The 22,956-nt window shown below is 39.9% G+C and overlaps 1 protein-coding gene across 4 annotated transcripts in view; it reads left to right on the top strand.

The window, feature by feature from the left end:
• The first annotated feature begins 614 nt into the window (after positions 1-614).
• The window catches only part of hgfa (hepatocyte growth factor a), a 35,936-nt gene continuing 13,594 nt past the window's right edge, over positions 615-22,956 (top strand). The window contains exons 1-4 of one of the 4 annotated variants that reach the window (XM_028044223.1): positions 615-711; positions 17,798-17,957; positions 18,111-18,223; positions 18,794-18,908. In XM_028044223.1, the coding sequence (XP_027900024.1) occupies positions 17,857-17,957; positions 18,111-18,223; positions 18,794-18,908 (329 nt within the window). In that variant the 5' untranslated portion in view covers positions 615-711; positions 17,798-17,856. Of the gene's footprint in view, positions 712-13,618; positions 13,884-17,797; positions 17,958-18,110; positions 18,224-18,793; positions 18,909-22,956 lie in introns of those variants that run through there. The other 3 variants (XM_028044224.1, XM_028044221.1, XM_028044222.1) reach the window with 3 other exon arrangements.

The following is a 22,956-nucleotide window of genomic DNA, read 5'->3' as shown; positions in this document are numbered from 1 at the left end:
CTCCTGAGTTACCAACAGTTTGCTAGCTGCTCATGTGAATGCTTTTCTCGTTCTACCTGTTTTACCACATGTGATGGTATCGGTTTGGTCTCCTTTTGAGTAAAAGCTGCTGGATTGTGGTCTTATTTACCAGTAAAAAGAAGTGAAAATACAGGGTCATTAAAAGATGAATTTGAGTTCTACCATTTTGGGAGATTTCTTGTTGTCATAATTATTTTTAACTCAACCTATAGCAACCGCCTGTGCTGGCAGGCAAAGATATATACCACTGTTGAATTTTGCTTGGAGTCCGCACAAAATCAGTCCAGGAACCATAAATGGCCACCTGGCTGCACTTTGGACACCCCTGGTCTATAAAAAAAAGTACATATTGAAAGAATATAAATCTCAAATCTTTTTTATAACATCTGTACGAGAATAGTTTTTTGGGGGTTTTTTTGCAATCTGTTATTTTTTTGTTTTGTTTATTTCTTTGCATTTTGTTTCTTTGAGTTAATACGGGCATAAAATGTATCATCATGCTCAGTCATATTTCCTTGTGACAGCACCCTGTCTAGCTCAGATTCCTCCTCAAACTCTTCCCTTCCAAAAGTGTTTTTCCTTGTCTGTCACGGATGAGCTACGATGTCAACAGCCCACGGAGGATTTCCTGCCAGCAGCTCTGTATCTTGCGTCTGGCAACAAGATGACCCTGTTGGTTTACACTGAGAGGTCAGTTGTGTTGTGTTTTTGATTGTTATCCCAAGACTGTGGGCTCACGTCCCAGCGCATCGAGCCCCTAGTCCCACAAGTACGCAGCCTGCAGAGTAAATAAGAGTGGTTTATTGTGCAAGTAATTACATTTCAAAGCATTAACAGTTCTCTCATTACACCAGCAGATTTATTTGTGCAAAATGGGCTTTTCAACCAGTAGAAATGGTGTCACTGGAAAACCATTAAGGACTTTATAAATCAGGAACCTGAAATCTGTCTGAAGTGCAGCGTTCCTTATTTTCCCCCCTCTTCTTAGCTCATGCCTTTCATTCTTTGCTACTCGAGATGAAGTAGATATACTTTCTCCGCTCTCCCTTCCTGCTCTGTGAAAGCGATCTTTTAGTGGCAACTACCTTTAGTTTATCAAAGAGCTCATTTGTCCCCATGTGGAACCTGTTTCGTGTCTGCACAGAGTCTGCATTTGTGCACAAGTGAAACAAATCTGAACAGATTGCAGAGAATCCTTCGTTGGTGGATTCTTCTGCGTAGAACTGCAGTTCACCCTTACTTAACTGGGTTGTATCCCACTGAGATTAAAACCTTATTTTCTAAAGGAGACCTGCCTGATAAGCGACATAAGATTTAACCATAATGTGATAGAGCTAAAAAAAAAAATTAAAAATACAGTAAAATTTACAAGATATGATTGAAGTTTCCTAGTAGACCATTAAAAAAGTGCATCAAATGGCCTAAAAATAATTAGAATATGGATTTCCAAAAGTTCAGTTTGGTTGTGTTCCAGGTAAGTTTCTGCTTGTTCCATATAAAAGGAGCAGAGTGGCCCAAAGCCTCTTTACCAAAGTCTCTCTCATATTTCCAAACCAGCTAAGTCTCCAAATGTCCTCCACCTGCTTTATCGTATCTGTCTAACTTTGTACTCCGTTTGGGAACTGTGTCACTTCGTGACTCACCTGTTGGTCATTAATGTGCTTGCTTTGTTGTAACTGCTGCAGTCTGGTAGCATTTGCTTTTCATGTTCCTTTCATGTTTTTTGGCCGAGGAGAAAGTGAAGCTCAGGTGGAGATCCCAGCTGTCTCAGAGAAAACAGAGGAGTAAACGCAGCACATGTATTTACTTATGCTACACAGAAAGTCATGCGGGTGTGCGTGCGTGTGTGGGCGCGCATATGTGTGTGTGTGTTCCTAAACCTGTATACAGAACCTCCATCCTTTTTATATTAGACCCATCGGGAGCAATTGTTGCAGAAAACCTTTGTCTCATATGAACAAAGCATGCAGTTAGTTAATGTCTTAATAGCATTTAGGACTCGTTAGTTTTTGCAGTCATTGGTCTGAAGTGTCTCCAAAACAACCAGTTGGCTTGTAAATAGAATCTGATATTTGTGGAGACTTTCCAACCTAAAGTTGAGTATTTACTGTAATTCTTTAAAGTGAGGGAAGGATTTTTTTTTTTTTTAACCTCCCTTGCAATCCTGGTCACCAAAGCCAAACAGCCTTAACCACCTAACACCCAGGTCCTAATCTGGCCTTGTTAGTCAAATTTCCAGTTGTTTCAGACTTGTTCATTTTTGCTTTGACTTTAACCCTCCAGCATTCTTACAGCAATACTTTGGAGGACAATGGGGAATGGATGGGGGTCTCCCATCAGCCTGTCAGTTCCCGAAACCACATATACATACACACAAAAAAACCTTGTCAAGGCCCATCAGGGTCAGTGTGACCTCACCAAGACCGCGCACGGAATAAAAAGCTTTCCAATTGTATCCTGCCTCTTAGGACTGTGGAAGGGTTAAAGACAAATGGACCTCTGTCACTTGTATGTATGCTAGTAAAACAGGAACTTGTGGATTATCAATTAGAAGTACTGTAATGAAACATACTGACTGTGGTATTGCATCAGCTGGTATTAATTAAAGAGAAGCCACAGTTATTTCAAATGCATTGCTGCCAGTAATTAACAGGTATTTTTATTCCTGCTTTGGAATTGCACTCAAAAATTGGGCATCACTTCATTTTTTGTCAGCTTTATTTGCCAAAAAATGTGAAAACTGATGTAACTTGACACTTTTATCATTTACTCCTACCAAATAGATACAGCAGAAGTATGTGTTTTTATTTTTTTATCAATGAGAAAATAATTACTAGGAATTGCTGAGCCTGGAGGTTCAGTGTGGATGTTCAGCTTGTAGAGGACTGCTTCTTGAATTGCAGTTTTCTTGTTAAAGCACTTGTTTTTGGAAATGTACATGGTTCATAGTTGGAATTTAATGAATGGAATATAGATCAAAATTAAGATCAGACAAAGGTGACTGTTTGGAATGGTGAAATACGTTAAATATAACCCAAAGTGTTGCTCTCACAAGAAATAGGACAACTAATCTGCTTGTTTACATTACATGAGCCAGTTCTGGAAAGGAAATGATTTCTTTTTAGATAAGCGTAGACACCGAACTCAACAGCATGATGCAGCATTAATCAGTCATTCAAAATGATTATCCATGAATCACCGGCTGATTGTCTTTGTGAACAACAGACAAAACAGACAAATTCGTCCTGAGAGTCGCAAATAATGAGTCACTTTGCTCGACTGGCCAATGTAGGACTTTTATGTGCTGGTACCACACAGAGACTCCTACCAAATAGATACAGCTGAAGTTACATAACAGTCGGGCCGACAGCTTAGCGCTGGTGGACTGTGAGTTATTTCCTGTGCTGTGAGCCACAGGTGTCTGATCAGAGAAGTCAGTCAGCACATTTTAACCATGTGTAATAACATGGTGATTAAGCTCTGAAGTCTGACAAAAATCAAAATGTAAGCTCTTAAAGATCCTCTGACACGCCAAGCTTCATCCACTACAGCCAAATTAACTTACAGCTGTGTCGCAAGAGTGATGCTGTATGCAGACACTAATATTTCTACATAGCCCACACTCGCTCAGCCTGTATCTAACAAAGATAAACAAACTTGTAAATCCTCAGATGTACACCTACAGACCCCCCTCGCGCGGACCCACACACAAATTACAAGGACAACAACAAGAAACTACAGAGAATGTCGGGATCAAAGAGCTGGCATGTGGTGAGCTTGCCAACAGTGGGTTGCACTGGGGTAATTTAATGCAGACCGAGTGCAAATGAGTGTTAATCAGTGTAAAATTATGTGCAGTGTGCACAAACATTTTTAATGTTGGCTGTAAATGCTAATATCAGCCTTAAGGAATCGGACTATTCAGAAACACAAAGCTTGCGTCATTGTGTTTCAGATCTACATGGTGAGCTAAGCTTACCCTGTGCTGTAAATTGTCTTTGCCCTGACATAGCGATGTGATTATTTCAGACAAAATGTTAAAACTTAGGTTAGTCCTTTAAAACCTACGAAACAAACTCAACGTGTTTGAAAGAATTTTGAAATAAATTCCTTGTACTGATATATGATTAAACTATTCTCTGAAACAACAGTCCGAGGGTGCAGCAGGAATTCCTCCATCTAACCTGTGTAGATGTTGTCCACAGGTTTGTCCCACTCGGTTAGTTTGTTTATCAATGTTCACCACAAGGTTGTGTCTTCGGAGGTCAAACTTCGGTCTACTTAATTTGCCACAGATGAAACCCGACTCCATTCCAGGGGACCAATACAAGTAAACATTTCAAAGCTGCAGGAAATCTATTAGCACCTGGTGGGACTCCCCACATGCTCCACTCCATCCTATCCCCTCCTGCCCCCACCTCCTCCAAACCACTTTATCCCTGTCCCCACCCGAGTTAATAAAGCGCCACAAGACCAACGCACTCCTGCTGTGCCTCTAAAAGTGGGGGATTAGCAAGTGTGTGTGTGCGCACTCGTGCCGGCCCCTTTTTTGTGTGTCGAGGCGTGCATTTACGCCTGCATAGTATGTAGCCCTCAGTGTGTGTGCATGTAATATATCTGGACCTGTCCTTTTGACACACGTGCAGCCAGTTAGCACTGAATGAGGTGCCAGACAAGCGTGCGGCAGCTGCCACACTAACAATACTCAATGATCCCATCGCAGAATGCTGCAGGGACTTTGGTACAGTTCATTTACTTTACCTAATTGCTTCCACAAAATTAGGCTTTGCAGTATGTAAAATGTGACTTTTTCTTTTTTACTGTTGGATGTGTTTATACCTTCTCTTTAAGCATTTGATCTGCGTGCATGGTCTAATTCATGATGACAGCATTGGCTTGTTATAACAGATTGTTTTGGCATCAGCATTAGAGTACAGCTTGTTACATGATAATAGATTTTGATTCCCAATTCAATACAGGTAAAGGAGAATATGTAGATTTTCTTTTAAATTTAGACCCTGCGAAATACCAGCACTGTGATCCGGAGCGAAAATCATATAATTTCCAATGGCATTTTTATCCATATATTTATAAAAAGCTTAAGTATTTTCTTGTAACTTTTGTTTGAAAAATCAATTAACAGCTTAAGGAGGTAATAGCTCTTTAAGCTGCCCTTGCTAAATTCAAGCGATCTCTACATAAATGGTGCTCATACAAGAGACAAATGTCAGAAGGCACAGTGTTATAAAAAGGTTTGCGAGTAGAGAGAAAAGTGAGTTCAGATTTTGGAGGCATAACCAGCAGGTGGGAAGAACAGCTGGTGGAGTGAGGTACAGGTCTTTAAAGGATGAATGACTTACAGGATGGAGAAGAAGAGACAAACGTTTGATAGAAACACAAGGTGCAGTTGGTATATTTATTAAGTTGTGATACTCTGTCGCTCTAATTCACCATATGACAGTCAAACTCCGGAATCCTGGAAAACAAAAAGAATCTGCTACACAAGTGATCCAATCTTGAATGAGCCAACAATGGAGGATCGATGGAAGAATCCATGTCATTCAGTTTGTACTTAAGTGCTAGTAGGTTTACTGAAACTTTAAGGTTGCAATGTTGCTATCTCTTCTACTTTGAACCAAATTAAGGTTTCTCAATATTTAACTAATGCTTTGTCATATCGGGGAATCCTTAGCTAGTATTGTCAAATTGACACCAAAATAAATGAATATTTTTAAACTTTTGCAAACTGGAAATATTTAATTCTTTGTGGTGTTTGTGTTAATTAACATGACTTTGGGATATTTGTAGCTCTTTAGGTTGGTAAATGTTTGGACTATTTGATGTTTGGATTCAGTTTTTCTTTCACTACAGACCAATCCAAATAACAAACTATTCTGATTTAGAAATTTTGGTTTTCAGGGAAGTAGTCTTGTTTAACTTTGCATATTTGTCTGCCTGCTGTGAAAAATTCTGATTATTTAAGTCAGTTGTGTCCTATTGTTTGGGCAGGCCTAGCCATGCTCTTCTGCTCATCGACTGGCCTGCTAGCTTGTGTTAAGGACCCAACCTAATTGGATTTATGTGCGGGAATGTTTTGCAAAGCCACACTTGTGAAATACCTCCACATCTGCTGCCCATTAGCGGTGGACATAACACACAACAGAAAGGGAAAAGCCCCCAACGCCTTGATTCATGTGACTGCTGCCCTGCTTTTATTGCAGCAGAGGAAGAGGGCTCGTGGCATTGTTTCAGCACAGCAATCACAACCTTATCTATCTTTTTCTCCCATGCTATCAGTTTCATTATTTTATTTTAATTTATTTGATAACTCCTTAATCCCAGAGTTTATATGTTATCTCTTTATGACCCCCCTTTATGCTAAAAACTGCTAGTGTTTCCACAGCTCTGGTAATTTCTCTCCAGGTACAGCCATTTCGTCTATGGAAGTTTGCTGAATCTCTTTCATCTCTTGCCTTTCGGTCCTAAGAATTTGCTTGTCGAATCCATTTTCCCTAATCTTTCCAACAGGATTTACTTTCCATCTGCTAAGTCAGCAGAAAGTCAAGTCTTATTCTTTGTGTTCTCGTGCCCAGCATTTGGACAGTCATTTATCTACGTCAGTACGACTTCCATCGTGAAACCCTTTCCCTTGTCACTCCCCAAGGCAAAGACGTCCTCCTGTTTCATCCTTCAGTAGGCACAAGGAGAGTCTAGCAAGGGGGTCTGACAACCCCGTCGACCCCTCATCTGTCATCTGCCAGGGGAAAAGCACCCACCTAATTGGGGGGAAACCACTGAGGAGTTGGAGGGCTGGTGTGGAGGTTGTTATTCTTGTGTTGGAGGGGTCAGAGGTGAAAAAGGGGAGATCACACCGGTGATTAGCTTCCTTCATGTGCAGGAGTGGAGGGACGCATGGACAGGGAGAGTGTTTGTTGGGCAGCTGGGGTGAAAAGCAATTAAAAGGAAATGGGTTGAATTTAGCTTTTAGGATCATCAGACCTGTTAATGCCTGTGCATTGGGTCAAGGTGTTACACACCGGCAGACCAACACTTGGGTTAGAATGCTAAAAAAGTCACAATGGTTTTAGTCAAATATTTTAAGTGTACATGATCAAAAGCAGCTCATATGAGAACTCCATGGTGCCTCAGTTGTTTGAAATATGTGATTTTACTCCTTTAACCACAGTCTCCAAAGCGCTCATATCGTCAGTAATGAGAGTCCATCAGTCTAAATCCCACACATGTTGGCAGTTCAATATAAGGAATAAGTCAGAAAATAAGGCTGTGTTTGAGGAATTCTATCAGGTTTTGGCCGCAGAAGGAGATGCTTTCACAAACCGCTTTTCCTCCCTCCAACCATCCACCTGATGATGACATATCTCCACAGGTTGTCCCACCTCCGCCTTCTCACAGTTTCTGTCCACACCTCTTTCTGTGGTTCCTAAGCCATGAAATAAATGTGTGGGTGTGACGAGAGCAAAAAAATGTGAAACGCAAAGGATCCAGGTTTTAGAATAAGTCCATGCACAATGTCCCAGAAAGTAGTACTTTCTCTTAAAAAAAAAAAAACTTGATATAATTGGTTGAAAATCTGAGCCCTAAAGTACAACTAACAGCATAACTAACACAAAGACACCAGAGATTATACAATTTGGATATAGACCTGGGTTTATACATACAAAGATTCTCAGGGTCCTCTCAGAGGCCTAAAAAAATCAAACAAGTAGAAATTCCTATCTAAGTGAGGTCTGATTGACCAAGTCGCTAGGTGTCTGTCTTCTAGGGACTGTGATTGGTTGTTGTTGTTGTTGTTGGCAAATAACTTAATGGAACATTACTGACACCATTTGGTATGGAGTAGGGACCACTAATATCTTATGGAAGCAAAATGTTATGAAAGATCTGAGAAATTTGAAAATTCTATTTTTCTTAATATTGTGTCACTGGGACCTACTTTTCATCTTGGGATTCCTTCTCTGGTTTCTACTGAACCAAGCAGAAAGAATCTACTGTATTTTGTATGTTGGCAGTTTTTTATTATTAGTACCACTAATGTCTTTTTTCCCCTGAAAATTCTGAATGGCATTTCAACCACCTAAAGAACCCATTCTGTTTACTGCAAGCCTGGCAGATACAGCTGTAGGAAGCTCTAGTGCTTACTCTGCACTACAGAGGTGAAATTATAAGGATATGGAACATCATCAGTGTAGAAGCCATTAAATAATGCTGCTTATACCTGGCACTGTGATGTTAGATGATGAAGTTATGTGACAATCCTGGGCAGAGAAATTTACTCGGCAATCCAACACTACAAAATACATTGTGAAAGATGGCAACAGCTCAAAGCACATCAGCAAAATAACGCAAAAGGTCATAAAGAATGGAAAATATGAAAACTGTGACATGGCCAAGTATATTGCCTTATGTAAATCTAACAAAACAAAAAAGAAAGGGCAAGTATGCAAACTGTCCCCTGTAGCAAAGCACAGCTGAAACCACTCTACATAAACTTTATAAAAGGCTGGATCCTCCAAGAGAAAGAAATCTTTGTTTTACAAAGGATTTAAAAGCTGTCTTTAAATGTAAATCTAAGAATGATTCCTGGTGGTGAGGACTGTGCTTTTAATGTAATATGACAGATTAAAAAGGTGAATACCCTGCAGCTAAACATATGCAGATAGTCCAATTCAGATCTATGTAGGATGGATCAGTTGAATTAGTTTCATTCTACTTCAGTCGATCCCTTAAGATATTCCCAGCCTAGAAGGGGAACATAGTCATGTGTATCTTGGAGTTCATTCTAAATGGGAAATCTCCAGAGGACCCAGAAGGCATCCCAGTCTTGTTGTTGTTGAATTTCTTGCTCTATATACTGATACTGCCAATGTTATTTTGTCAACGGAAACTCTTGGTGCCAACAGTAATGGCATGTTTGGATGTTATTTCCAGCACCTCACTAAGATGTGTTGTTTTGATTGAACGGAAGAGTTACTTCGCTTTTTGATCAATAACAAAAGGATCTTGTAATTAAATTTTTGAATAAGCTAAACCTGTTTTTACTTAAAGGTAAATTAGTTGCACCAATTATACATTGAACCAGTAATTATAATAACATATTGATCCCATACATCACAGGGCTACCAAACGTCACCTGATTTAATGAAGAAATGATTGACAGTTTGGAATCCTCTGCAATGGTCCTGGTCTGAGTACAATAAATCATGGAAGTTAATACTCCCTTTGCTTTGCTTTGGTTTGAACAAGCACTTCTACTTCCAACATCGTCTCCCTAGATGCATAATCAGCTGTCAAACCTAACTTATTTACCTAGTGCTTTTTAAGCACTTGGGACAGGGTGAGGTGTAATTCAAAAGGTACCAAACTACAAAAACGTACTCCAAGACCGTATTTTTTCAGAGCGTCTGGATTTCTTCTTTCCACTGACACTGATTGACGTTGCGAGCGTGATGTGTGTATGGTGGACCATGCAGCTACGTGCCTGTTGCCAGGGTTTAGAACCTTAAATTTGCTGCCCCAAGAGTACTCACACACACACACGCACACGCCCACACATTATATCCACATGTACCTCTACACCTGCTTGTCCACTTCTGCACACACCAAAGGGAGGATAAAAAAAAGACCTAAGAAAAAACAGAAATGACCTGCACGCGTCATAATGAGAGCGGGCCGGGTGTCTGGCATTTACCTCAAACCATTTCGTTTTCCCGCTGGTCTCTCTGGAGGGCTTTAAGTCCACTGCCCGTTAACGGCTGAAGTGTGGATTTCCTGTCAAATAAGGGTTAGAGCCCAACAAAAGTCCCCTACTCTAGTACCTAAACGGGATCATTTACAGCTGCCCCACTTAAATACACACACTTCATGTCTTACAATGTCCCAAATGGGATGTATACCAGATCTGTAGTGCTCAATGTTGTCTTTGTAGTGAGCATATTGAGTCTTTATGGTACTTTTAAACTCCAGTATCAGTGTAACATCCCTATAATAAAGGTATTGTAAATTTCTGTGATGCAGTGGACTTTATCCAGTCGTATCCTTAAACTGTATCCAGTAAAATGGCTTTATAAGGTCAGCCTCAAACGTTCCACTGGAATATGCCATGAACAGACTCTTGGCATCGTTTCTTTCCTCATAATCTGTTTATGCTTTGAGGACTGTTCGACCAGGACAAACATTCCCCCAGTCTCTGACAGATATTTTTCATCCCTCTCAAGATTGGATTTTCATGAGAGTCGTCAGCTCTTTTTGTAGCAGTGTATCGCCAAACTAGGTCTGGGTAATATGGTCTCATATTTTTCACTTTGGCAGATTTTGATCTCAGGCTGTTTGGATTGATTGTGTCTGTGCCCAGCAATTTTATGTCTCGCCACATTCTCTTTTAGATTTTGGTCTGGGGTTTAGCTGGGCTAAAATGAACTGGCTGTCTGTGGGATGGATGGGTTTAGTAAAAATAAAGTGAGATCCTTTGTTATCTGGGCTGATCAGAGTGGAGAACTACAGGTTAGGGTAAAGGTACTCTACCCTGGTCCAACAGACTTGAATAAAATAGTTGAATCACCTCCTCGGTGAAGTCAAATTCTCCAAAGTCCTGCTAATGATCTTAAGTATTTCACTCAGGTCTGATGAAGCAGGTGAATACCCCAGGGTTAGGGTTTTAGCTTCCTTGGAGGGTTGAATCTCTGGGAGGAGATCCTGAGACAAATCCAAAAATCACTGGAAGGAAGTGTACATCAGTTATGGCCTGGAACGCCTTGGATCACAAGAATAAGCTCACACTGTTCCTAGGCAGAGTAATGTCTGAGTTTCCCTCCTGGGCTCACGGCCTGATCTTATAAATGGAAGAATATTTCACCAAAAAGGTGTGGAGGAAACTAATGAATAAAATATAGAATGTGATAGCTGCACTGTTTTGTGATGGATTTCTTTTCCTGTGACAGAGGCTAAGGGAGGGAATGTGCATCAATGGGTAAAAATATTTTCCACGGGTGAGAATTTACAGCTTAACAAGACAATAACCTTGAGAATATTAACTCATAACTCTATTTTCCATGCCTCATTTGTCTTATATAGGAGCTTCTTCCAGCTGCCTTTAGCTATAGGTGTGATCTAATCTGGATGGTGTCTGATTTTAACGTTGCACCATCCACTATCCATCTAACCTGGATGGTTAGATTCGGGGTAGGTTGACTTTTACCCAACTAAATGTATAATTTGCTTTAGAAAAGCAACAAGTGGTCCTGCACACTTAGCCATTATCCCAGGGTATTGTTTAACGCTCATCACTTTCTGTCAAACTTAGTTGTTCTTAAACATGTGGAGAACTTGAACATAACTTTAAATTTCTCCTAGAGGCAAGAAACAGCATCAAGTTTACACTTGTAATGGTTCTCATGATTCTTCATCCAGAAACATGAATTGACATTGGTTATGTATTTTCATGTTAATCTTCAGATCCTTTACCTCTGATAGAGAAGAAAAAAAGCCGCTAAATGCTATGCAGTGCACCGTTTAATGAACGAGTGGCCAAATCTAACAGGGGGATGGTTAATGCTTGGATCGGATGATGGTGATCAACCCTATGTCTCCGAGTCAGAACGTTTTCCATATTTTCTTTGTATTTTCAGTTGAAATGCTCAAGCCTCAAGTCAGTCTGATTGATTGAAGCTTTATCAAAACCAGGATCTCATAGATTTCTTTGTTTGTTTCAGTTGGCAAGAGTTTCGTGTCGAGCTCTGGCAAAGCCTTTCAATGTGTTCTAGGACCTCTCGCTGAGCTACGTTTGCTTGTTTTACCAATCCATTATGTCTGTGATCCCTCTCTGGTTCTGCTTTAGATATTGTGAAACTAGCTAATTCTCTGAGGATGCAATCAATACTTTAGACCAAGTGCTCTTCTGGCACTCCATGTAAAGAATCCCATCTGTCTTTTCAACTGAGCCAAAGGGAGGATCAGTGAGGAGACACACCAGAGAACCTTGTCAAAAAGATCCTGTCTGATGATAATAGGTCTAGCACTGATCAACATCATTATCTTCACAACTTCTTTATTCCTTATCTGGCTTAACAAAGCCAAATTAAACACAGGCTTCCAATTGTTTCTGGATCATGAAAGGTCTTTGCCATCAATAAACTCTTACAAGACAACGTTACTACTTGTCAACTTTGCTACAGTCCAACAAGGTGAATGAACTTTCTCAGATTCAGCGAGTCCCATCTAAAAAGTCACATTATACCTTGAAAAGATGTGACGGCACACGAATGCTAAACAAGTGAAGCCACAGGTCAGTTAAAAGTTTAAATGCATTCATGGCATATTCATTTAGGACAATTAATGATCATTTCTATATGGTGGAATGACACTACACCATGCAACAACTTTAAAGCATTGTAAAAGCAGGAGTAAGATATACATTCCATTTATTGTAATTATTTTTTTGTAACTCACATAGGGTCTGTGAGGGATTTATCCCCCTCAACAGGTGTTGTTGTTTTTTTTGTGCTTCCTGTATTGTTGCTTTATTTAATATTTTGTTTTGATCATCCTCTCTTTCCTTTGAGGTCATGTGCTGCCATGGAGGCGCGCCCATGAGCAGTGATGCCTAGGACCTGGTGTTTCCAATTTACCTTACTGGGAAGGTCCATTGTTTGAGAAGGAGGAGAGATGTTTTTATTTTTTGTTTGGTCCCAGCTTATTCTTGTTTGTGTTAAATTGTTAGTTGTAGTTCTGTGAATATTTGTTTAGGAATATTGTTTAGCACAAATGTTTGTTCTTTTGTTTACCTGGAAATGTAATTGTTGTCTCCGCCCCTTAATTAGTCCTGGCCATGCTTTAAAAGCCAGGTGGTTTGAATCAGAGGGGTGGCTCCCTCTTGTTTGGAATGTTTGTCAGTGTGAAAATGGTAGTGTAATGTGCAAAGAACTGATATAAAGAAAAGTTTTAGAGCTCTATAACGACTGGACTTTGTCTGATTTTGGATCGCAAACCAACAGGGTCAATTTATTAATATATATAAATGTATAATATTCCCAACTCTATTTTCTGGAGTGAAGTGGAAGATTTTCCTCAATTTCTCATTTTCACTTTCCCAAGATAAATTTTACTACATCTGATTCATGGATGTGCAGTCAACAAGTCTGCAGCAACTGTGTGATATTATAGGCCAAGACCACAGAATGTTTCTGAGAACCTGTTAAATCTACGCCATAAAAAAGTTAAGGTAGTACTGAAAGCAGTAAGAGCCTTGATACCAGCAAGGTGTAATTAAGCGACCCTGGGTGTATATTTAACTATATTAGAATGTAACATTTTGGACACAAATGTTTAAAAAAAAAAGTGTTTTCACTTGACCCAGAAAAAAAATAACCACTTAAAAATAATAAAACTCAAATAAATCACATTCAGCCTTCTGAGTGTATGTAAAGTTCAGACCGGAACTGTCATCAGATTTTGCAAAAAGTTCGGAAAGAAAAAAAAAACAAAAAACATTTTGGTTTTATTTTGAAAATGTTTTCCGGAAACAGCGTGCTGTAGCGTGAAGACTTTGACAGCGGTGAGGCAAAGAGGAGAGCATGGTGCGGGTGGGGGGTGCTTACAAACTTTGGCGAAAAGGGGTTGAACCGAGGACGTGTGTGGCTTCTGAGGGGAAAAGTAGCATCCGTGTGAGGAAGGCGAGTCTCCTGCAGATCATCAGTCTCTCTGTGGACTTGAACCGGCAGCCGTGTCAGTTGCTCTGTTGATCAGGATTCTAACTCTGATCCCTAAAAGTCTGGATCCAACCATGAGTGCAAACGTGTGGATTTACCAGGTTTTGGTGTGCGTTATGGTGGTTTTTGTGGATACAGGTAAGAATTGTGAAGCTTGGATTCTGTTGGATGTTGGATGTGTTTTTAAAATTAGAAAAAACAAACAAAAATATAGATGGCATGAAGTGCATTTTTAATTTCACATTCATGTCATAAATGTACAAAAAAGTCAAATATTTGGCAAAGAAATTCAAATATCTGAAAGTTGCTCGTTATTTTCCTTTGAAAATGGAAGAAACAGTTTTTTTTAAACAACTTTGTACAATTTTACTTCAAATGAAACTGAGCAGCTAATAATTTAAGCTGTTTCAACTATGAAATTTCTTAACATTTCAATTGGCAAAAAGCTTAAACTGCAAACAAATTGACAGCATTGATATCGGATCAGCTGATTTTACAACTTTCCCCTCAAAGATTTTTAAACAGTTCATCATTAAACATTAAACAGTCTGACACTGAGCTGCAGAGAAGATGCCTGAGACATGTTGTGATTTACCACTGCACCCGCCTTCAATTAAATGTATCCAAATGAGCCAGGTGTAAATTATTGGTTATCTGAACGCTTGTCCCAGCTCACATCTGTCCAGCCAAAAAGGTCAACAAGTAAAGCACCGTGTCTGTAGTTACCACCTCTAGGGGTGTTGACCCTGACCTTTGACTGCACCAGAGGTGGGAACAGTAAAAATGTGCACCCAGGACCGGGGTGTTTGTGCATCTAGATAGAAAAGATGTGTGAAACAGATCTAGAAGCAAGGCATTACAAAGCAGGGAGTGAGTGTGTGTGGTGGACTGGGGTGGAGGGGGGTTAACATCTGGCTGCTCGATACTCCAGCACATTTGCACCTCCAAAACAGATGTATTGTCTGCTTAATTCCCAGACAGAGCCCCTAACCTGCTGCTTTCCTGTTTTTCTTGTATGGCAATGCGCCTGGAAAGTGAACGTTTTTGAAACGGCCACAAAAATGTTGTCATCCATGGAGGCAAATCATTTTTGAACGTAGGAGAATTGATGTACACCGCGCATGGTGAAACATGGTGGTGGAACCACCAGGCTGTGGCTCAGGGAAGCTAATCAGATGCAGGGTAATCCTGGAGGAATTGCCCTGCTGGAGATTCACCTTCCAGACTCGCCTTAACACACAGTCAGAGCTATCTGAAATGATGCAGGTCATCATTGTGTTGGAATAGTCAAAATTCATCCCTGAATCCAAGTTAGAATCAAAACCAGGAAACTGATGTGCGTACAATCCTACTCCAAGCTGAGCAGGTGTTTCTATAAGTTCATTTGGGATTGTTGCGAGCTTTGTAAGGGACAAAGGCAACATGTGGTGGAATGTTCTCTGATCAGATTGGACCAAAACTAAACTATTTAGCCTAATTGCAATGCAGTGTGTGTGGAAGAAAATGAACAGTAAACATCTTATTCAACGCAGCATTTATACAGTGAAAAATGGTGGCGGCAGCGTCATGGTGAGGAGTTGCTTTTCTTTAGCAGCCACATAAGAACTGGTGTGACTTGAAGGGAAGATTTTTTTTTTTAGCTGAAAAGAAGGCAGTTGTGCACAACTGAGGATGGAAAGTGGTTGAGGCAGGGGGCGGAGCTTCACCTTTTAACAAGGAAGGAGAGTAAACTGCCATCCAAGCCATATTCATGTGATAGACTGGTTCAGTCAAACGATCTCCAGCTTAAAGTAAAAGTTTCAGTCCTCCACCATTCCCTCCCCATCCACGTTTCTTCAAATGTAAATTCGAACCTGTTTCGTCTAATACGGCTGCCTCTTCCCATTAAATCCCGTCGCTCTCGCTCCCACCCCTCCAAGCACCCTTTATCCTTATCCTCATGCTTCAACAAAATACTTGGGAGATATGTGGAGATAGCAGGGGTCTGAGTGCAAGGAGAGGAAGAGACTAAGTGAAATCTAATTGAGCGGCCTGGCCAGACATCAGGGCTGGAACAACACGGTGATGACTGCCAGATGTGGTCCAGTGGAGCCCAAACATTAATAACATGTCCTCCCCTAAAACCATTTTCAACCACGACAAGCCTCTAAACGGTCCACAGTTTACAGAATCCTAAGTACACACACAGCGTCTTGTGTTGGGTCTTGGCACGGGGGCATGCGGCTGTAACTCGGTAGCAAAAGATTTTCCTGGATGATTTATGTCGCACTTGCCTTTAATTACAAACTTAAAGTTTAAAGGTGCCTGAGAGCACTAGGAAACTACAGTTGCGGCAGAACTCAATCCGGCTAAAGGAAGAACTTTTTTCTCTTTTCCAGAACAGGTAAAAATGAATGATTCGTGTCACAAAATGTTCGTTCTAAAATATGATGCTGCCCTATTTCTGAACCCTCCGTGATCCCATGTGCATTGTGCCACATTTTTGCAATGATAGACTTCTCTTTTGATGTGCTTCTTCCAAAGAAACTCCTTTCAACAAAGCTCTATAAATAAGGCAAGAAAGAAATATAATGGGTCCATTTGCTCTGCCGACAGCTTGACGGTTCATTTTCCACACACACTGTGTTTTCTTTTTTCTTTTTCTTGCATTTCCAAAAGCGGAGAGGCTATACATTAAGCATCATGCATAAAAATGTATCTTTTTATTAGAAATTCAAAGTTTCTCTGGCAAGCAGGGTCACTGAATGAAAGTTCTGGTTGCTCAATATAAAAAGAAATAAACGAAAAGTCCGCATTGTTAAACAGCAGGACTTCTTATAAGTCTTTACCAAAGCTTACAAAATCATGAATGCAAGATTATGAAATTGCTTTCCGTAGGAGTCGTGATAACTCATAAATACATCAGTAACTTAAAACTGGACCGTGCCAAATATGACAGAATTGGAGTGGGGAGGAGAAGACCTTAGCCAGTAAAATATGAGATCTGCTTTCATGAGGATATCCAGTGCAGCATATAAACTTGTTGATAGGTGTCACTTTCCTTTGTCAGTCCTCACAGCTCAAGATAATTTAGCTTTGGATGCACACATGCTTTTTGAACAGGGCTTTCATCCCTGAGAACATTTCACTTTTGTTTCTCTGACATTCTCTGTAAACCAGCTGGGATAGAAGGGATTAGACGTCCGCTGCTTCCAAAAAAAATGCAAACATGAAGCTGTTTCCTCGACTGTCTGCTGAAGAACACGGCACCGAATGGCAAAGTGCAATTCTAGAAAGAATCGGCTCTGACAGGAATTTGCTAGCCACTTTTGAAATCAACATTGCCTTTGCTGTTGTGCCAAAGGTTTGCTGCAAAATTGCTACTGAAACTTTGATGAATGAGTCTTCTGAAATGTGCCGAACAAGCTGCAGAATGTCACAGGAAAGCTTGCACAATGTGCAGTGAGGCAATAACCGTTAACGCGGAACCTTTTGAGTCACACAGTTGAAAGTGATAAGGTATTTTGGGTGGTGATAAAATAAACAATGCAGAAGTTCAGACTTGTTTTTAAAAAATACCTGCAACCCTTTGGAGTTCATTTGAATTGACTGACATTTTAAATAACAAATGTTCCTCAGGTATTAAGAGGTGCGACCGTAATTAGCTAAAGTTTGTTGCTGCACTAAATAGTACAGCAAATACTTCTGAAACTTTCCAGTAATTTTCAGGATTAATTCAAACACTAGCTGACTTAATGTCAGCTAATTGATTAAATCAGCTGTTAGCTATTAGCTGACTTAATGTCTACTGAAATATCCGTGGAACTTACTTATCAGTTGCTTACCAGTTGTTAGTTTCCTGGAACTTACTGGATACTTTATGGGAAAGTATCACTACATTTAGGAAAGTAATCTCTAAATATCAACGCAAATACCTGGAAGTTTTTGAAAATGTAACTCCTTAAATTTCTCCTAAAAATATACGCCCAGTTTCTGAAAGTACCCTGTAAGTTTTTGAATAAGCTCTTTTAGGAAACAAATTCTTATAAAAATCACATCTCTGTACGTTTTAGGTTGCTGTCAAAAACCTCGTCGTCAGTCTTTACAGAAGTATGAAAAGAGTGAGAACCACATGCTGATTTGCACAGACTGTCCTCAGACTCCAGTGGTACAAAATAGCCGCTCACAAGAACACTGCGCGCGAAAATGCAAGAAGAAAAACTTCATTTGCAGGTGAGTCACAGCTTGTTCTTTTTTTCGTCTTTTCTCTGAATTCACTTGATTTCCCTGCATCCCGGTTCCACGCAGCGACTGGTTGTATTTACATATTTTTTGTTGTTTATCATGTGGTCATCTTTCGACTGCTTCCCCTGTGTGTGTCTGCAGAGCTTTCAACTTTCAAAAGGCCAACAGGAAATGCTACTTGCTTCCTTTTGACCGTTTCACCCACGGTGCGCAGAAGCAGGCCAACATCAACTTCACTTTATGCGAAAAAAAAGGTAAATGTTATCGTTTTCAGAGGCACGTCGGTGTTTTTCTCATGAGAACGGGGGAGGAGCGAAGGATTTGCTCAAGTTGTTTGTAGTGGTGACACATGTGTGTTGGCTCGTTAAGTCTAAGGTGTTTTCTTTCCCTGTTGACATTTTCAGAAGACATGAATCTCTTTACGCCCAACAGTTGACTCACTCTTGTGAGGAAAGCCAGTGCTTAAACGTCTAGGCTTAAGTGGAACATAAATAAAAAATAAAAATAATTTAAAAAAAAAAAAACGTTGCTTGCTTTCACCCAACATGAGAGCTTTGCCTAAAATGTAAGCTGTTGAATCTATCACTTTAGAATTTATTGCGGAATTTACAAACGCTCCCTCCTGTGACATTTAATGAACTTCTGGGACTTGAGATGAGTAAATGCTTTCAGGAGAAATATTTCCTTTTGACCATACTTGGGCAACTATGTCTCAATCGGTTCATGGCAGTTTAACCTTTTGGCACCTGTACAAACTTGGCACAATGACGGAACATTCGAAACCTGATGTTTTCCGACGTCTCCTGTACCTTTTGTTCTCTCAGAATATATTAGAGAGTGCATCAGCGGCACCAAGGACAACTACAGAGGGAGGAGATCTTGGACGAAGTCAAACATCACTTGCCAAGCTTGGTCTGATAATAACATCAATGAACACACGTAAGTCCTCCTTTTATCCTGGAGCCTAACAGAAGGTCATGATGCTGTGTTTAAATCAAACAGTGCCTCTTTAGCTTTTGCTAAAGAAACATCCAAGTGTGTTTTGTCACCCATAGATGTTTCAGATTATCAAGAATGTCAATGCTAATGCTAACCTGTCATGAGCAACTACCCTGAACAACTGTTGTCGAGTGTTTCTGATACATGGCAGTGAAACTTTCATAATTTTAGAGAAAACTTTGGCCCATTCTTCTTCTCAGAATTATTTTTATTCAGCCACGCTGGAGGGTTTTCGGGCATAATTCTCGTTTCCCTTCATGATGTTCCTGGTTGGAAGCAAAAATTATCATCGCACTAAAACCTCCATGTTTGACTGTTTGTGTAATGGTCTGTTTAATGCTGCGGTCATTTGATACCAGATGTAGTATGAGACACATTCCATAATGTTTCACTCTTGTCAGTCTGAATTATCTTCTTTATACTCTTCTTCGATAATTGGTAAACTTTTTCACTGTTCTTGCCAGTTCTCTTTCTCTGTTGGTTTGACAGGCTTGTTTCTGTAATAGATAATTTTTTTTATTTGAAAACTGTATTTTGTTTCTGCTTTGGATATTTGTGTCTATTTAATTTAAAACATGTAGGACACAAAAGCAAAATAAGAAATCTCTGTGGGGGGAAAATACGCTTTCACTGCTATTATTTTTAGTGAATTACCCATTATTTAGTGTGAATGTTTCATAAAAAGTTCTGGTTCCTTGCTCACCAGACATTGTGTTGATCATACACTTGCTCTCGATTCCTGTAGATTAAATCCAAAAAGCTTCAAAGCTCCCGTCTTTTTTTTTTTAGACTTCCAGCTTCTTCCAGGATGCTTCTTGTATTTTTCTCTGTGCCTGATACTGAACAGACCTCAGTATCTGATTTATTGTTGCTCGGTTCATCCCCTTCCACCTCGGGGGTTAAGGGAAGGTGGAGGCTCAGAGACCGTTGAACGTTTATCCAGAGTTAAGTCAGATTTCTTTCAACACATGTAGGGATGTCCTCCCCGCTGACTTGTTTTTTTGGTTTTTTTTACTCTGCTGCACCAGAGGCCATCAGGTGTATCCCAGAGATGTTTTTTCTACAATAGGGCAAGATGAGTGACTTTGCAGAGATGGATCTTTGCCAGCTTCTCATTAGCGGCGCTCATTAGTTACAAGACATTTTAACTGTGGCAGAGAGGGGATTTGGGAGAGGGGGTAATAACAGTTTGAAGAGGTGCAGAGTGAATAATAGAAGCAGAGCAGAATAAAATAAAGAAGGCGCAAAGATTTATAGACTGAAGTCATTTTTTTGTCTTGTGTCCAGCTAAGTTCACTGAGTTACTAGAGAGAATACACAGGTTTGCTCACAATTAAAACAGATTGCAGTGTGACTCCTCTCCTGTTCTGCACTGCCCCAGTCCTGTCATCACTTTCCACAAGCAGTGGTTAACATAAGGAAACCTTTGTCATCGTTTATTTGACACATGGTCTCCGTGCTCTACTCAAATAGAAGTGGACCTCTAATGTCAAATGTTCAAATAAGAGATTAACTGAAGGGAGATTTAGTACCACTGTGGGCTTACCTAAAATGGGACTGTCCTGCTGTGTGAGAATTACCACCCCAAAGAACAATGTGCCATTTGAGGTTCAGGTAACTATTATTTTCATGCTTGGCTTATTAAGGTGGCGGGGAGGAAGTATTTTCTCAGGAGGTACCTGTCAAGGAGTGGAACTTCCACCTGTTGTCTGTGTTTTGAGGCTTGAAGCTGAAAGCAGTGTCGGCCAGTCAAGCATGGAGAATGTGCAACTCCTTCTTGTTTTACATGAGAACTTGAGGCTGATTTAGCCCTCTCGTTTGTGGAGATCCACAAATTAGTGAAATGAGTTTTATAATATTTTGAACTTTGAAAAGAGACGTTCCGTGTGAATGTCGCCAATTATTGAGCACTGCGAAGCAAAGTGTGATCAATGCACAAGCATCCGTTTGGTTGAAAGAAGATTTTATAATGTTGTGAAAACAGAGAGCTTGTTTGTCTTTTTATGCACAGCATCTTCAACAAAAAATCAGAGATGGTTCATTTTAATGAGGCTTAAGTGTTTATAGGCAGACATTGTAGGTCTTCCAAGACAATATGGTGAATATTTTGCCAGTTCTAGCTTTTCTTTGCTAATGATAGTGTAGCAAAGCTAAAGCTGGTAAAATATGTTTGCCCTTCTAATATTTTCAATGAAAAGAAAACATAGGGAGTTTTAGTAAATATTTGTGAGCTTTAAAAGTGTTTGTAGGTAGACTTCATTTCTGCGTTGTTGGGGAATATGCTATAGATTCAGTTGACAGATTTATATAACTTTTATTTTGCATGGCTAATATTAGCCAAACAATGCTAAAGATGGCAGAATGTGTTTGCTCTGGGAAATTTTTCAGTTAAAAGTAAGTGAAAAATTATACTATTCTATGTAATTTCAATAAGCATTAAAATTCTTCTATACATTTTTTTAATGTAAATGAAACAGTGGGTCCAATAGTTTATTGAGCTAAGAAAATCTTGCTGAACATGACTTGCCTAGCAACAGTTGGTCAGTCATTTTTTGCAATTTATTTTCCTATTTTATCATTTTAAAAAATGGCATGAATATTTAGTTTATGTGCTTTGGTTTGTATCCTGAATTTCTAAATTGTTTTGTAATTATATTTGTGCATATACAAAAAGGTTAGAAAAACTTACAGGGAGTTCTTTTCTCCCACTGAAATCATTGGTTCACCTGAAATACAGAGTTTGTTGTAAATTCTGTTCAGACATTTTGCAGCAGTTACTTCAGGCCCAGATTTCATCTTCGGTGTTATCCAAAATCAAGCCAATATGTGTTGTTGGCTCAAAGAAGGAAGCATGTGTGCATAGTGTCTGACTGCACTCCAATGGGAACAGATTCTGGCAAAATGATGAATAACTGGCCAACATCTGTTAGCAAAACATCATTACAGCTAACTTGCTCCCATGCTGCAGCCTTTTTTGTTCTCCCTAAACCTTTACTTAAAGTGGGAAAATTCATGATTCCATTTCTAAATTAACAACACAGCATTTCTGATAGAGTCCTTCAGTGTGCTAAGTTTGTGAGTTACACAAAACAGATGTGATCTTTGGCCCTAAGCAAAGATTCATGCTGTTTTGAAACAAGTGTTTCGTTTTAGTAACATGCATAAATGAGAACGTAGGATGGAGGATGGAGGCATGACCGTGAGGTCGAATGGTTTTTGTCCATTTTCACTGTCACACTCGTTTTATTTGCTAAGTTAAATGACTAAGTTTATGTCCATTATTAGATGGAATGATGTGCATGATCAGTAAAACTTTGCAAGAGCTTTACAGAAACCATACAATAGGCCTACAAGGAAGTGTTTAAACAAGTTTCAGAAGGAAGAACTTTCTGTTTTTTACTCGTTACTCGTTGGACAAGATTTTTGAGTTCTTATTCAGTCGTTTTATATCACTTTTCTTTGGTAAAGTGAGTCTGAAGCTTCCTCTGTCGTCAGTCGCTGTCTTGTGGTCTGTATGAATCAGGGAGTGTTGACGTGTCAGGTTTTTATCATCCTGCCGTAGGAAAAGATGAATTTTACGCACTGTCCATTTGGCTTAGGATGTGGGGGGGATTCTTTATCACCCCTTCTTTTCTGCACCATGTTTGCACGGGATGCTATTTCTTATTTCTAACACTTTCCTTGACACTAATTTGGTGTAACAGTTGACAGAGAAGGATTACCTTTAAATGCGCTCAAAGGTGGCCAGCGGAGGAGCTGCTCAGGCTGCTCCAACTGGCCCGTAGCGTAACTCTGCGCTGCTGCTGCTGGTTACCGTGCTGTGACATTTGAGCTGCTTCACACATCACAGAGTCTGGAAATGGTTGCAATTAGTAATGTGATTATGCAAAAGGTGCTAACATGGAGAAGAGAGACGTATTGATGACTTGGTTTGCATTTGATTGCTATGAGAGATCATTCCAGGATGCAAAGAAAACGTAGCCTGCTC

This window comes from Xiphophorus couchianus, chromosome 17, assembly GCF_001444195.1.
Source record: "Xiphophorus couchianus chromosome 17, X_couchianus-1.0, whole genome shotgun sequence".
In the NCBI taxonomy this organism is placed as follows: domain Eukaryota; kingdom Metazoa; phylum Chordata; class Actinopteri; order Cyprinodontiformes; family Poeciliidae; genus Xiphophorus; species Xiphophorus couchianus.
This window is presented reverse-complemented; position numbering and strand designations above follow the sequence as displayed.